The sequence below is a fragment of the Papio anubis genome, chromosome 15 (assembly GCF_008728515.1).
Source record: "Papio anubis isolate 15944 chromosome 15, Panubis1.0, whole genome shotgun sequence".
In the NCBI taxonomy this organism is placed as follows: Eukaryota; Metazoa; Chordata; class Mammalia; order Primates; family Cercopithecidae; genus Papio; species Papio anubis.
The window spans coordinates 88,563,066-88,578,293 of record NC_044990.1 but is presented as its reverse complement, the minus strand read 5'-3'; the positions used below and the strand labels follow the sequence as shown (position 1 = coordinate 88,578,293).

General features: G+C 52.3%; 1 protein-coding gene across 1 annotated transcript in view; it reads right to left on the bottom strand.

Moving 5' to 3' along the window:
• COL4A2 (collagen type IV alpha 2 chain) overlaps positions 1–15,228 on the bottom strand; it is a 199,298-nt gene that overhangs the window by 18,474 nt on the left and 165,596 nt on the right. The window contains exons 30-39 of the mRNA XM_003914073.4: positions 14,110–14,271; positions 11,890–12,060; positions 10,620–10,763; positions 8,031–8,153; positions 7,536–7,717; positions 4,307–4,370; positions 4,029–4,103; positions 2,484–2,591; positions 1,650–1,757; positions 690–761 (exon numbers count right to left, since the gene is read on the bottom strand). Coding sequence (XP_003914122.2) covers positions 690–761; positions 1,650–1,757; positions 2,484–2,591; positions 4,029–4,103; positions 4,307–4,370; positions 7,536–7,717; positions 8,031–8,153; positions 10,620–10,763; positions 11,890–12,060; positions 14,110–14,271 — 1,209 coding nt within the window. The remainder of the gene's footprint in view (positions 1–689; positions 762–1,649; positions 1,758–2,483; positions 2,592–4,028; positions 4,104–4,306; positions 4,371–7,535; positions 7,718–8,030; positions 8,154–10,619; positions 10,764–11,889; positions 12,061–14,109; positions 14,272–15,228) is intronic.

Sequence of the window (15,228 nt, the reverse complement as noted above, 5' to 3'; positions counted from 1 at the left end):
AACTCCAGAGTGATGGCATTTGAAGGGGGGGCCTTTGGGAGGTAATTAGGGTTACGCCGTAAGGTCATGAGGATGGGGCCCCAAGATGGGGTTACTGCCCTTATAAGAAGTGACAGGGGAGAGCGGGTGCTCTCTCCTGTGAGGACACAGCGAGCAGCCAAGACGCGGCCCTCCCAGAACCCGACCACGCAGGCATGCGGATCCCAGCCTCCAGCCTCTGGCCACTGGCCTCCAGAACTGGGAGGAAACCCATTTCGGTTGTTTTTGGCTCCCAGCCTGTGGGTGCCCACAGACTCAACGCTATCACTGTCTCCAGCATCAGAACTGCCCCGGGGTAGGTGGAGACCGCGGGCTTTCTTATGCCAATGAAATGAAAGATCACAGACACACACTGGGCAGAGCGAATACTCTGGACACCTGAGGGGTGCAGCTGCGTCCCACTGTCCACACAGTGCTGCTGAAAAAGCAAGGACTCTATTTCTCTTTCTGTCTAAAAGCCTGATGGGTCCATTCAACACAGCAACTGGCTTGAGAAACCGATTCTTAGGGATCACATCTTAGCAGTGTACAGGACCACAGGGCCCAGACCCGCCTCTCAGGGCCCATCACATAGCACTTCAGGAAGCCCACCCAGCTCTCTGAGACCCTCCCTTCCCTGAAGTCTAGAGGGCAGACTCAGCACAGAGTACCTGGGGATCCTGGAAAGCCTTTGGTGCCTGGCAAGCCGTGTAAGCCGCGGATCCCACGGAGTCCCGGAAAACCTGTGAGGGTGTCACTCATTGTTATTTCACGTGTAGGATGGCACAGGGAGTTCCGGGTGGGAGAAACCCTCAAGATAACTCAGATGTGTTCTGTTGGCTCTGAAACTGTCACCTGGTACCGTCACCCATACAATCCTGCTAAAGCCCCACAAATAGGAAGCAGCTAAGCCACACGCTCAACTTACACGACATGTAAACTAACTACTCTTATGTTACCTAGGAAAACCACTGAAGTGGGACACTGTCTTCATGGAATCTTTTTAACAGACTCACTAGGCCAGAAGGGGCCTGGGGAGGGGTGACATGTCCCATACCTCTTCTTGATGCCTGGCCACTGTTGTATGTTTGGTTTGTAAAAGCTGCTTGGAACAAATAGCCCGGTGTCATTTCCATTCCCTCTGGATTTCTGAGGGTAAATATTTCTAAAGCAGGACACAGCAAACGGGTGGCAATTCCTTCTGTGACGCGGGCAGTAAGCATGGCAGGGTGGCCCATCTCGGGGTTGCAAGGGGGCTGTAAGGCGGCCCCGGGGTGGCCTGTGCGGCACAGTGGGACACTGAGGCTGCTCCTGCACCCTGATCTCGCTGTGCATCCCTGTGTGGCGATGACAAGTGGACCCTGAAGCCTCTCTGGGAGGCTTTCATTCATCCTTCTGGGAGGTGAAGTCCTGGGCAGATTTATGCGTCTGGCTTGATTCCCAGTCGCTGGGGGCACCAGTATACCCTGTGCTGCTATGTTGGTGCAGACCACCACAAGCCACAGCAAACCTGCCTTTGCTCTCATATGGGCCTTTGAAGTCACCCTGCGAGAGGCTGGCCTGCTCAGTGGTGCCTCCTGCACAGCTCACGACTCTGGGTCTGGGTGACCGTGTGTTTTGCGTGGCCTTACCTGGTAAGCCTGGAATTCCCGGCCAGCCATCATCTCCTTTGCCACCAGGCAGTCCAATCCGCCCCGGCTCTCCCTGCGACCCTGGAGGCCCAGTTAGCCCTGGAAAGCCTGGGAGTGAACACAGCATTAAGTCTGAGCACACAGGACACCTTGGGCACTGCCTGGTGAGGTCCTGGCGGAAGGGGCAGCTGCTCTGGGAGGGGCTGACGGCTGGAAGGGCTGCAGTGCCAGTTGGAGGAGAGATTAGACCTGTCCCTCAAGCTGGGGATGCAAGTGGTCTTAGACCCCACAAACAAATTCAGTAGGATTTGCTCAGCCTTGCCAGAGAGAAAATAGCGTGTCGTTTTAATTCTCGCCCTATTATCCAAATAGACGTCTGGAAAGGACCCCGAGGCAGAGCCTAGAGATATGAGCCTCCTGGCGTTCCCCGGTGCTGAGTAAACACAGCCAGAAGCAGCAACACCGTGGGAAGCCAGCCCACTGTCCGCTCTCCTTCTCTAACCGAGGATGTTCTTAGGGGGTTCTGCATATTCAATGCAAGCAAAGGGATCCCTTACAAACTGTCGGCTTCTATATGATAAACTGAGGCTCGGCCGAAAAGGCACTTCTCATTCACCCCCATGCTTCTCTCCAGTTCTCAGGTCTCCCCCCAGCCCAGGCGGTTGTTTCTCCCCACGCCGTCCGCCCTGAGGAAGGCTCCTAAGCGGGCAGCAGGCATGAGTGAGCTTCCAGGGTTGGGTGTGATTGGAGGAAACTGACAACATTGGCCGCCTTTGTTCTGGGGTCTCCGGAGGGCCCGCCTGAGGAAGGCTGTGTGGCTGCGGGAGATTTTACCTGTTTGTCCTTTAAGCCCAGGAGGGCCTTGGACTCCAGTCACGCCTGTTATCCCAGGGAAGCCGATGTCACCTTCTGTTCCCTTCTCTCCAAAGAATCCCTTCAGACCTGCAACCACAGACATGCTGTTGGAACAGACACCGCACCCCTGTGGGCTCCAGGGAACCCCAGCTCTAGTATGTACAGAACCATACTCCTGCTCCTCCAGGAATGGAGAGAGGCATCTAACCGTGCTCCTTTCTCAGCTGCTTTTTAACCTAGTTCCTCCCTCTGAGCCTGCACTAGCCAGCCTTCAAGGCAGCACCCATGCACCCCTCACTGTCTTAGGGAAAACAGGACCCCCCAGGGACGATGGGCACAGCTGGCCCCACCCTTCCACTGTGGGACCGCAGCTCTGAGACACTGTCTCCTGGTGATGGACGCAGGGGAGGCTCCACTCCAAAGCCTTTCTGGCCCCAGAGTCTAACAAAAACCAAAATGTTCAAAGGGTAACACCAAAAATAATTCTTGGGTGGGGGTAGCGTCTCTTCCCTGACACATTTTCAGTTGAACAAGTGAAGGCATCATTACAGACGCATGGTAATGATGGTCCACGTTTCTGTCTTTATAAACCAAACGGCCAGAGTGATGGCCTAGGGTGGGAGACGCAGCCAGCCAAGCGTCGGATGGCTTAGCAGCACAGAGCTCCCCTGTCACTCAGGAGGAAGCCACTGGGAGCCCAGGTCACAGATAACAAAGGAGCCCAGGAGGGCTGGTAAACAGGGGCGCCTATTTCCCAGCGGCAGTTCTCTGATCCTGTGCTCAACCGAACACGTCTTTGCCTTCCAGAGCAATTTCTAGACAAAGAACTAGCCCAGCAGTCTCCCCACTGGTCAACCCTGGACAGACTCCTTTTCTCCCACCAGGGCCAGCCCTGCAAACACCTGGGGCTCCAGCAACTTGAGCAGTGTGGGGTCCCCCCAAACGAAAATCCCGAGAAGGAAGAAAACTATCACAGGTCCCTTGAGACGTCACGGCAGGCAGGAATTTAGGAGTGGAACCTCAGTGATGCGCAGAAGGGAAGGGAGGCACTGTGCCATCCCAGCCCCTCCCAGCTTGCTCGGGCTGGTCAGCTGCCTCCATATCTCTCTTAAGCGATGGCCTGACTGCCACTCCCCCTTTCCTGGACCCTTCGCTGTTTCTGAGAAGCTCGGCTCAGCGACCACCTGCTGCACCCCCTCAGGTGTTCCTGGGAGCCAGGGTGCTAGGTGGCTTTTCACCAGCTACACTTTACAGGCTGCAGTGACTCTCATTCACTGAGTGTCCATTCTGGCTATTTTCAGTATCAACGAGAGAGACACAGAGAGAGAAAGATGTCTTGATTTTGCCTTCAGATTTAACTTAATTAAAACTGACGGTCTTTCTTGCACATTGGGCTTGAAGACCTCATTCCCTATCAAGTGCTTTCTGGTTGTTACCAAATTTGATCTGTTTGGCAAGTCGGGCTCCTAGACGAAGGCTCAGGGCTGTTGTTGAAGATGAAGACACGGAAAATAACTCGTGTACCTGGGATTCCAGCGGTGCCCTGCTCCCCCTTCAGGCCTGGTCTTCCTGGTAAATTTATAGTGTCCCCGATGTCACCTGTTAAATGCAAAAAAAGATGGCTAAGAACAGGACTTTCCACCGGGAGGCTGTGAGTTTTGCAACTTCTATTTTGTGATATTCCTAACAAGAATAATTTGCTTTAAAATACCTAACAGCACTTGCAGGTCTGATACTGGCTTACGTGCTCAGAGAGCTCTGAATCGTGGACTCCCTGTTTTCACTGGACGGGCAACACTCACCGAAATCACCGGTCGGGCCGATCTCGCCATACAGGCCTGCTCTCCCGGGGGCGCCTTTGTCACCCTAAGGACAGACACGAACCATCTTAGAAGGCTGTTAGTGAAGTCAGCTGTCACTCTGAAGTTAGCTCACTTGTTTAACTACCCAGTATGCTAACAACTATACTCAAGGTGTGTGATCTCGTCATTTTGCAGAAAACTTGAGTTTTTCAGTGTGTATCATAGGTGGTTTGCTTAGCTGTTCTTTTTGTTTATTTATTTTTTTCTTTGAGACAGGATCTCACTCTGTCACCCAGGCTGGAGTGCAGAAGCACAATCACAGCTCAGTGCTGCCTTGATTTCCTGGACTCAAGCCATCCTTCCGTCTCAGCCTCCTGTGCAGCTGGGATTACAGGTGTGAGCCACCAAGCCTGACTAATATTTTTTAAATTTTTAGTAGAGATGGGGTCTTGCTATGTTGCCCAGGCTGGGCTTGAATTTCTGGGTTCAAGTGATTCTCCCTCCTCTGCCTTCCAAAGTGCTGGGATTACAGGTCTGAGCCACTGTGCCTGGCCTTGCTGTTCTTATGGAACTGTGAAGTGATCAAATGAAACAAGCTTGGCAACTGCATCATAATTAAGGGCCCAGGTCTCGATCACGACGGTGCGGTGATGTCAGCAGCGGCGGGGACTCTGACCACATCCTCGCTCTGCCATGCCTTCCCGCGCACACATGGTGGACCCCATCTCAACGGTGTATTCACGCCTCATGAAAACCCTGCCAGGTAGGCACCATTACTTCCCAGCGACAGGCAAGGAAACTGAAGCACAGACAGGTTTTGTTTAAGGTCACTCAGCCAGCAAGTGGCAGAACTGGGATTTCCATTTGGGCAGCCAGATTGCAGAACTTGCTCCCTAGATTGTAACAGAGACATGGGGCTGTGCACTTCCATCTGTGCACAGAGGGAGACTTCTCCAGAAGGACGTAGGTGGCTGGTGAGGAGGTTGGGAAGATGCCTGGGGTGCTTGGTGGCTTCCTGGAAGCCCTAGTTTTCCTCTCTAGAGTGGCTTCCTCCACAGAAGGAGCATGAGAATTCTGGTCTGCCCTGGTGCCACGGGGCTTCAGTACTACAGCATCAATGCCCAAGCATGGCCTAACATGAGTCGCTGCAGTATTAATATAGCCAGGCTGGGCACGGTGGCGCAAGCCTAGAATCCCAGCACTTTGGGAGGCTGAGGCAGGTGGACTGCCTGAGGTCAGGAGTTCCAAGACCAGCCCGGCCAACATGGTGAAACCCTGTCTCTATTAAACATACAAAATTAGCTGGGCGTGGTGGTGCATGCCTGTAATCTCAGCTACTTGGGAGGCTGTGGCAGGAGAATCGCTTGAACCAGGAGGTGGTGGTTGCAGTGAGCCGAGATCATGCCATTGCACTCCAGTCTGGGTGACAGAGTGAGACTCTGTCTCAAAAAAAAAAAAAAAGCTCCTTTGTGGGAGGAAGGGGGAGGGTATCCACAGGTACCTTTGTTTAGATAATGCTCTATTTTTCTTTCTCAAAGTTTACTTTTCTGAGGCATAACTTAAATACAGTAATGTCCACTCATCTTAAATGCACAGCTCAGTGCATTTGAACTCATGTGTCACTGAAAGACACAGAACACTGTCAGCACTCTATGATAACCCCACCTAAAGCAGCCGTGCTCCCAATACCCCATCAAACAGCCTTGTCAGTTCCTCAACTGCACATCAATGAAACTGAATCATGTGTCCTTTGCTGTTTCTGGTTTATTTTGTTCAACATAAAGTTTGGAAATGAAGTTAGGTTGTTGGATTTTACCAAGAATTCTCATTTATTGCTGCGTATGGAGATAAAATGCACAGAAAATGCTGTGTCTAGTCAGAATATACCATGTTCATTTATTCTTTTCCCTGTTGGTGGACATTTGGGCTGTTTTCTAGTTTCGAGCTATTATGAATAAAGGTCCTTTGGATGTTGTTGTAGGTGTCTTTGGTAGACACAGGCAGCTTTCTTTTTTCTTTTTTTTTTTTGAGATGGAGTCTTGCTTTGTCAGCCAAGCTGGAGTGCAATGGTGCAGTCTCGGCTCACTGCAACCTCCGCTTCCTGGGTTCCAGCGATTCTTCTGCCTCGGCCTCCCTAGTAGCTGGGATTATGAGTGTGCACCACCAAACCCAGCTAATTTTTTATATTTTTGGTACAGACGAGGTTTCACCATGTTGGCCAGGCTAGTCTCAATCTCCTGACCTCAAGTGATCTGCCTGCCTTGGCCTCCCAAAGTGCTGGGATTATAGGCAAGAGCCACTACACCTGGCTGGCATCTTTCTTTTTTAAAGTGACCTGAAGAGCACACACAGACTGTCTAGAAGATCCTCTCAGCTGCAGATTTTGGGAGTGAGGGGAGGAAGACCCCTGAAGAATTCTGTACACCAAGGTGGGCCAGACACACAGGCAGGCCCTGGCCTGCCACTAAGGGTTCACACCAAGGGGCCCAGACCTTCTGATCTGCTCCAAATGTGCCCATCCCCCTGGGAAGGCCAGCTGCGGGCTGGGGACTGTGAGAGTACACTATCCTTACATGAAAGAGGCTAGAAATGGAATTCTAGGAAATGCAATCTATGGGGAGCCACGCTGTGCTATGTTATATACACTGTTTATACAGCACTCAAGAAAACTGCAAGGTAGCTACTACCTTCATTCCGCAGCTGAGGGAGAAGGTGTGGAAAAGAGAGCCCTGCCCGGGTCAGGGCCATCATTGTTACCATCACAACAGCGTGTCTGGCCCACGTCAAGTGCTCAACAGACATCTGCTGAACAAAGGCTGAGTGAATGGCGGCCTGGATGGGAAGCCAGGCTGCCCGGCCCCAGGTCTACACTGTGATTCAGCCATGGGCTCTCAGGCCTGGTGTCACTGATGTGCTCAATTTCAGAGCTCCGATCCCTGAAAATTCAAGTTTTCTTCTCTCAAGGACCCCATAAAAATGCAGACAACATGCTTCACCCAGCACAAGCCCACAGAAGGGCCACAGCAGCTGGGTGGCCTCACACCACATCCGCACAGTGTCCACGTGCAGCAGCTCCTTACAGGGCTGTGTGGACCGCGCCAAGCCTGAGGCTGCCCTGAACCTGCCGCTGACACTCTCACCCTAGCAAATGCCAGACCAAAGCATGTTCGTCAACAAGCAAAGGGGAGAGGAGCTCACAGAACAAGGGGAGTAAAAGATGCCCACTCACCCGGCTTCCTATGAATCCTGGGAACCCTGTAATTCCAGGGGGGCCAGCCACCCCAGGGAATCCTGGCAAACCAGGGATGCCCGGGGCTCCGATGTCTCCCTTGACTCCTTTGATGTGGCCGGGCCTCCCAGGCAGCCCAGGGATTCCTGACAGTCCTGGGATGCCTGGCATTCCTTGGATACCTGCAGGAAGACCCTGGTGTGTAACACTCTGGTGAGGACGCAGCACCTGCCCTCCCGAAGTATTCAATGTTGCAGCCTGGATGCATTCTGCTATCCTAAGTGCTGCAAATCTTAAGATGGGAAAGCGAGGTTACTCAGGCATCAGAGAACAACCCTGCATGGGCTGTGGACAAACGGGGTGCCCAGAGACGAAAAGCACGAAGAAAGCCAGGTGTAGGGCACGGGTGTCTCTGGGGACGGAGAGCAGCAGGAGCTGGGGCAGGCTAGGGCAGCAAGGACTAGGGGACCCCTGGCTGCAGGTCAGAAGACTCACCTTTTGCGCCCAGGTATCCTTTCAGTCCCATAGGCCCTTCGTCTCCTTTCTCTCCTTTAATGTCTTTCATTCCTGGCAGGATGATGGGAGGTGGTCCTGGGGGCCCAGGGTCCCCTCGGCTGCCTGGAAGGGAATAGAGTGCTGTCATTTTCTGGGGGCTCCAGACCACGCAGGAGAACACAGGTGAAGACCTGGTCCCTGAGGCACGGGGGCTGCGCGTCTCCCGCAAGCGGGGAAGCCTCGGAGAGAGACCAGAGGCGCCGGAAAAGCCTCTCCTGTGTCCATCGGAGTAGTCGGAGTTGGGGGTGGCTCCAGGGTCCTGGGCCTGGGGCCGGAGTCACGGAGCACACAGCACCACAGTGGGTGGATGTGCCTGCCAGCGACGCAGAGGGAGCGGTCAAAGCCGGCGCGGCTTCCAGAGGATATTTTGTGACAGGGTCATTTTGTCACGCGTGCTCTGATGGGACTGTGATGGACCTCGGTCACAAGTAGGAAGGCCCATGAGGAGGGTGCCAGCTCCGTGCCCTCCTGCAGGCACCTTCACAGGGAGGAGAAGCATGGAAGGGACGTCTGGGGGGCGTTCTGAGGAGCTGAGGAATTCCAGGAGGGGAGGGGCCCAGAGGTGCAGGCGAGGCGGGAAACTGTGCTAGTTCAGGCTGGGGATGCCCCGGAATCCATCCTCATTGGAGGAGTGAGTGAAATCTGGCTGAGTGAAAATAACTTGAGTTTCATTCTCTAAGCATTTACTGTGTATTCAGTACTTGGCTAGAGGCTGATGGGATCAAAACCATAAATTGGTCCTGACCCCACAGAGCATGCCCACCAGTGGAGGGACAGACACCTCCACGGTTAACTTCACCCCAAGGAGGCTCGAGGAAATGATTACAGTGGAGCTGAAAATTACTTAATCTTAAAATGCCATTTTTTTTTGCGTGAAATAGCCTGAAATCTCTGTTAACATGAAGACTATTTGAAAATGCCAAGTGTGAGTAAAAATCTTAACAAAAATGAGCACCCAAGATTGCAATTTTTATTTTGCTGAAAATCTGTAAAAGCTGTAACTCTGGAGAGTAATTAAGGTTTTCTAAAACAGCTTATTGGGCTGGGTGCGGTGGCTCACGCCTGTAATCCCAGCACTTTGGGAGGCCGAGGCAGGTGAATCACGAGGTCAGGAGATTGAGACCATCCTGGCTAACACGGTGAAACCCCGTCTCTACTAAAAATACAAAAAATTAGCCGGGCGAGGTGGTGGGCGCCTGTAGTCTCAGCTACTCAGGAGGCTGAGGCAGGAGAATGGTGTGAACCCGGGAGGCGGAGCTTGCAGTGAGCCGAGATCGCGCCACTGCACTCCAGCCTGGGCGACAGAGCGAGACTCCGTCTCAAAACAAAAAAAAACCCCGCTTATTGATGTATAATTTATATGCCCTACAACTCACTCCAGTAAAGAGAACAGTTACATAACTGCAGTGTATTCACAGAACTGTACGCGAGCAGCACTATCTAACTTGAGAATACTTTATCCCAGAAAATGAAACCCTGGAACCACTGACAGCCATTACCTAATTCTCCCCTAACCCTCAGCTTTAGGAAACTGCGAACCTACTTTTCATTTCTGTAAATTTGCTTACTGTGGACATCTCATATACACGCGGTCAGACGACACGTGGTGCAGTGTTCTCAAGGCTCGCCCACGCGCCATGTCTGACAGCCCCATCCTTCTGCAGCGCTGCATGTGCCCCTGCACAGCTCTGCCGTATTTTACTCATCCATTCATCAGTCGATGCATTTTCAGGTTGTTTCCAAGTACGGCTGCTATGAAGGATGCTGCCATGAGCATTTGTGTCCTCAGTTTTGTCTGTACCTATATTTTCAATGATCTTCATCTAGGAGTAGAACTTCTGGGTAACTCTGTTTAGTTTTATAATTAACTGCCAAACTGTTTTGACCACAGCGTTTTACACTCCTGCCGGCAGCCTATGAAGGTCTCCATTTCTCCACCTCCTCACCAACACTCACTCTCAGTCATTAAGTTTTTAGAGACCACTGTGATTATTTCAGAACAAAAGCATCTGAACAGAAGTCACGAAAATGTGACTTCTTAGTAATAAACTCAATGAACGAGGGGCCTGACCTGGGGGGTCTTGAGATGCCTGTCCGCGTGGGGTTTGAACCCACCTCATGTGTGGCCCGCGTTCTCTCTGGCACTGTGTTACATGCTTCCACTTGGAAAGCTGTGTCCTCCTGCACCGGATGGCACTCCCTTCTCTTGGAACTCATCTGTTCCCTGCTTTTCACCAGCCCCCCTTTATGTTTACCACAATATACTCATGGTGGAATATGTTTTCATGACATACTTGGTTCTTAGCGATGCCATCATTTTGGTTCTCAAGAGTTTCCTTTGGTTAGGATTATTCCCTTATCACATGGTCAGTGTGTTGAGGCAGGGATAAAGCCTTTGAGTTTTTGTTAGTTCATTTTGTTTGTTTCATCTAGCTTAGGGTTCCTGGACGCATGGGTTTTCAAAAATTCATTCTGGGCAATGTCACGCCACCACGAAAGGGTTAGGAGGATGTTAAGAGAGGGACATACCTTTAAAACCTGGCTCACCAGCCAGACCCTTCAGACCGGGTATTCCGAAAAATCCAGCCTCGCCTTTGCTCCCTGGAAACCCGGCTCTCCCTTTGAGTCCAGGCATGCCTTGGAAACCATCCATCCCAGGTGAGCCTCTCTCTCCTTCAGAGGAAAAGAGAAAAGTGCTGGGTTAGACATGAATAAAATGCATGGGACATTTTAATCTCACATCTCTGTAACGTTTCGGCAATGTGACTCAAGTAAGAAGATTCTGAACCTAAAATAGGGATTTCCGGGGACACCATCTTCTGAGCAACTCTCTCTGTTGATCTCTGCTATTAACAGACAGCATTCCAGAGCCAGCCTGTCTTCAGACCAGACACTGGCAACAAGGAAACACACAAAGGTTAGGCAGGAAGACTAGGAAGGAAATCTGAAGGTGATGCAGGTCCACTGGCCCACAGGCCCATCAAGACAAAGGCAGAAGGGCGCGCTGGAAAGGAAGGCAGCAGCAACACTGCACCTGGCATGGAAACACGACACAGGACCATGGAAAGACAGACCAATGTCTCCAGCAACGTAAGGACAGACCAAGGCGTCTCCAGCAACCGAAAGACAGACCCATATGTCTCCAGTGATGGAAAGACCAACCCATGTGTCTCCAGCAACAGAAGGACAGAACAGTGTCTCCAGCAACGGAAGGACAGAACTGTGTGTCTCTAGCAACGGAAGGACAGAACAGTGTCTCCAGCAACGGAAGGACAGAACAGTGTCTCCAGCAACGGAAGGACAGAACTGTGTGTCTCTAGCAATGTTCACGGGATGGAGGGCTCTGCTTCTAGACTGGCCTGCTTGTGCTAAAAGAAACCTATCCCTGTAATCAACTACTTTGCTTTGCTTTGGTTTCAAATTCACCAAATAACCTCTGGATCTGAATCCAGGCTCCTGAGTGGACCTCTCCACACATCTCCCTGTGTGTGGTCATATTTACAGTAAGATGGTCACATTTACAGTAACATGATGCTTCTCAGGCAAGAGCAGTTTGTCTTGGCAAATTCATAAACTGGCTTTGTCAGGCACGTTGGTCCCACCAGCGTCTAAGCAGCATTAACCAGCCGTCCCGAGGCTGCTGTCTCCTGGGTCAGGAGAGTCCCAAGGCCTCCAATCTGCAGACGTGTGAGGCCAGCCCCGCGGCCCACAGAGGTGCCCAGCAGAGCTGACTCAGGTCACAGTTTATCAGACCCAACCTCCCCGCAAAGTGACCCCTGGTCACAGTCACACAATTTACCTTTTAGCCCGGGGGTCCCAGGCATTCCATCAATTCCTTTAAATCCAGGGCTTCCTGGATGGCCTCGCTCCCCTGCCAAGCCAGCATCTCCTCTGTCACCAGAGACCCCTTTCATGCCCACAGGGCCAGGAGCGCCTATGTCCCCAGGGTCCCCTCTATCTCCAGGCAGACCTGTCGGGAAGAGGAGCAAATCAAAGAGGGTGGACAAACACACACACAGAGGAAATCTCTCTTCTGCTTTTACAGCAGAAAGAACATCATCTTACTTTTGAGTGTTCGGTAAGAAAAGCTTCTTGGAAGGAAAGTGGAATGCTGCCACGTTGGGGTGAGTTTCCAAAGTGTGGCCTGAGCGGGACCCTGGGGCTGGCCTTTCAGGAGAGGTCTTTATCTGGAGGTTGAGGCTGTGCTGGGGGGTGCCAGCCAACATGGCTTTCCCACTGCAGCCTTCAGAAGCCAAGGGACGAAGCTGTTTGGATGCTGATGTGAATGGGGGGCCCTGGTCACTGGGGCTAGTCAAGAGCTGGCCTGTTCCTCGCAAACATCACTGGCTCCAGCCCGGAGTTAGTCTGGGGGACCCTCCAGCTGCCCACTGGCTGCCGCTGCCTCTTTGGTCTCCGTGCTCCCATCTCACCAGTGCCACTGTCGTGAGCCTGGCAGCTCCCAGCCCATAGCTGTCCTCGCGCCTCCCCTGACTCCAAGCCGTCCGAGGACTGCCTGCTGGGTCCCTAAAATCCCTTCTTAATGCATTTCTCTGTTAAAAACTCCCAAAAGCCCGCTCTGCCTGGGGGCTGTAACTCCTCAGCTCCAGCATTCACTCCCCCCAACCTTCGGCTCAATCTTTCCATCCAAACCCCCAGCCCCCTCATACCAGGTTCTTCTCCCCAGCCGGTTTGGGGGATCACAGGCTCCAAAGTGTTCCCTGGGCAGTCCTGTCTCTGCTGGGGTGGTCCCCCTTTCCTAGAGCGCACCCTGCATTCGAGTCCCAGCCTTCTCTCCTGCTGGTGCCAGGTACTTCTCCCCTTGGGCTTGCTCTGACCTGCCTGTCCCCGCCTCCTCTGGGTCACTGGGGGCCGCGTGGCCTGGTCACTCTGCTGGCTTGCCCAGGGCAAGTGGGAGCCTTTTAATGTGTGTGTCTCTCTCCCCACATAAAGTGTAGGCTTTGGTTCAGGACAGGCTTTCCCATGGGTCTCGTAAGCACCACATGAGGTTGTGTTCAGCTGATTCTCAGTAGTTGAGAACCAGCGCTGCCCTGTCAATACTGAGATAGGAGCCTGAACCTCTGGTTCAGGTTTGCTACCCCGGGAAGCCAGTGGCTAGTGCGGCAATGGGGGAGTGGGCCCTGCCTGAGTCCAGCCCCCAGCTCTTGGACACAGGCGAGGCCCCACATGGGGGAAGCCAGTGTGCGTCTTCCAGTGGTGCGGCAGTTCCCTAGAAAGACCTGCTAAGGTCCTGGACAAAGTTGTCGCCTGACTGGCAAACCAGAGAAGTATGCTAAGACTGAGAGTTTCTAGATTGTGGTCCATGGAGACCACTCCTTACTAAGCAATTGCATCTTTCCCACTTTTCAGTTACAGTGTCCTTTGGTGACATAAGACACTTCCTTAAAAAGCTGTTTTTCTGGACAAAACAAAAAGGTGGGAACGTGTATTGATTCCCCCAACCTGCACTGACAGTTTCACTGGACCATGAAGTGTGGAAGTCTGGGAAACTGGCTGTGCTGAGTGCTGGGAGAGTGGCCTGGCCAGCGGTGGGTGATGCCCATGGATGCTGTCTTCCGGGCCACCTCTGCCACCTGCCTTGGCCTGTGTGTGGTGGGCATGCAGCCGAGGCTCCCCTCCCCGCTACTCTGCTCCAGCCTCCCCACCCCAGTTTTCCACCTGCTTCCAACCCACACCCTGCACTTTCATAAAACAATTTCTCCTCTCCACATCAGAGTGGCGATTCTGAACTTTTGCAGTGGGAATTTCTTCCTTTTTCTTTTTTCCTGATGAAACCTCCCCTAGATCCTTAATATACATAACAGGAACAGAGGATGAGCCGATGTCTCCAGCTGTTTATGTCTCCTTGTTAGGCAAAATACATGTTCTGGTTTGGGAATCCCTACAGCTCTTAAGGGGTTCCGTGGAACAGAGTTTGAGAGCTCCACAGAGAAGGCAGTGCTAGCTCTCTTGGCAGGACCAGTGAGGATCCTACACGTTTATGGGAGGGCTGGAGTCTTACCTTCAAGACCTGGGATTCCTGGCAGCCCCAAGGGCCCCTCTTGGCCAGGAGCTCCTGGGAATCCGTGCTGTCCTGGAGGCCCGGACAGGCCTGGCTGGCCGGAAGGTCCCGGGAGGCCCGGCTGGCCCTTCAGCCCTGGCATCCCAGGCATCCCTTGACTTCCTGCGGGAATCAGAGACAAGAGCTGTAGGGGCCGACTCTGGACTGTTCGTCACAGACAGCATCTCCCTCCACACACTCATTCTGTTAAAAGAGTACTTCATGCTTTTCTGGACTCTAAGGAATCAGGAAAATGCAAAGAAGTATAAAGGATAAAATCAAGGTAACGCACACCATCACTCAGGGATAATGACTACCACTGGGCATTTCCTTCCTGCCCTTTTCCATTCCTACAAATAACCAGACACTGGCAGAGTGGACATGGCACAATAAGTACAGTTTTAACCCAGTTTTCTTCACTTGACTTTATATTTTGAACACTGTGCCACATTTAAAAATAGTCTTTGAAACATTTAAATAACTACATGAATAAAACTCTATCACTGGAGACATTTAATGTATTCCATTGCATTCTCCCCACTTCTTTCACCCAGTGTGAACACCTGCTGTCCACGGCATCATCCTTCACTAAAGCTTGGGGCCGGGGTTCCCAAACCCGATTTGGCATCATTTGAACCCTTAAAGTCACTGGGTGCCTTGTCACTCATGAAACGTGGGTGCTGGCCGGGCGCGGTGGCTCAAGCCTGTAATCCCAGCACTTTGGGAGGCCGAGACGGGCAGATCACGAGGTCAGGAGATCGAGACCATCCTGGCTAACATGGTGAAACCCTGTCTCTACTAAAAAATACAAAAAACTAGCCAGGCGAGGTGGTGGGCGCCTGTAGTCCCAGCTACTCGGGAGGCTGAGGCAGGAGAATGGCGTAAACCCGGGAGGCGGAGCTTACAGTGAGCTGAGATCCGGCCACTGCACTCCAGCCTGGGCGACAGAGCGAGACTCCGTCTCAAAAAAAAAAAACCGTGGGTGCTCTGTCTACTTTGATAGAGATACATTGATAACACTGTAAACAACATTAACACATTTTCAAAAAGTATGAAGTTTTACACCAATAAAATTGCATT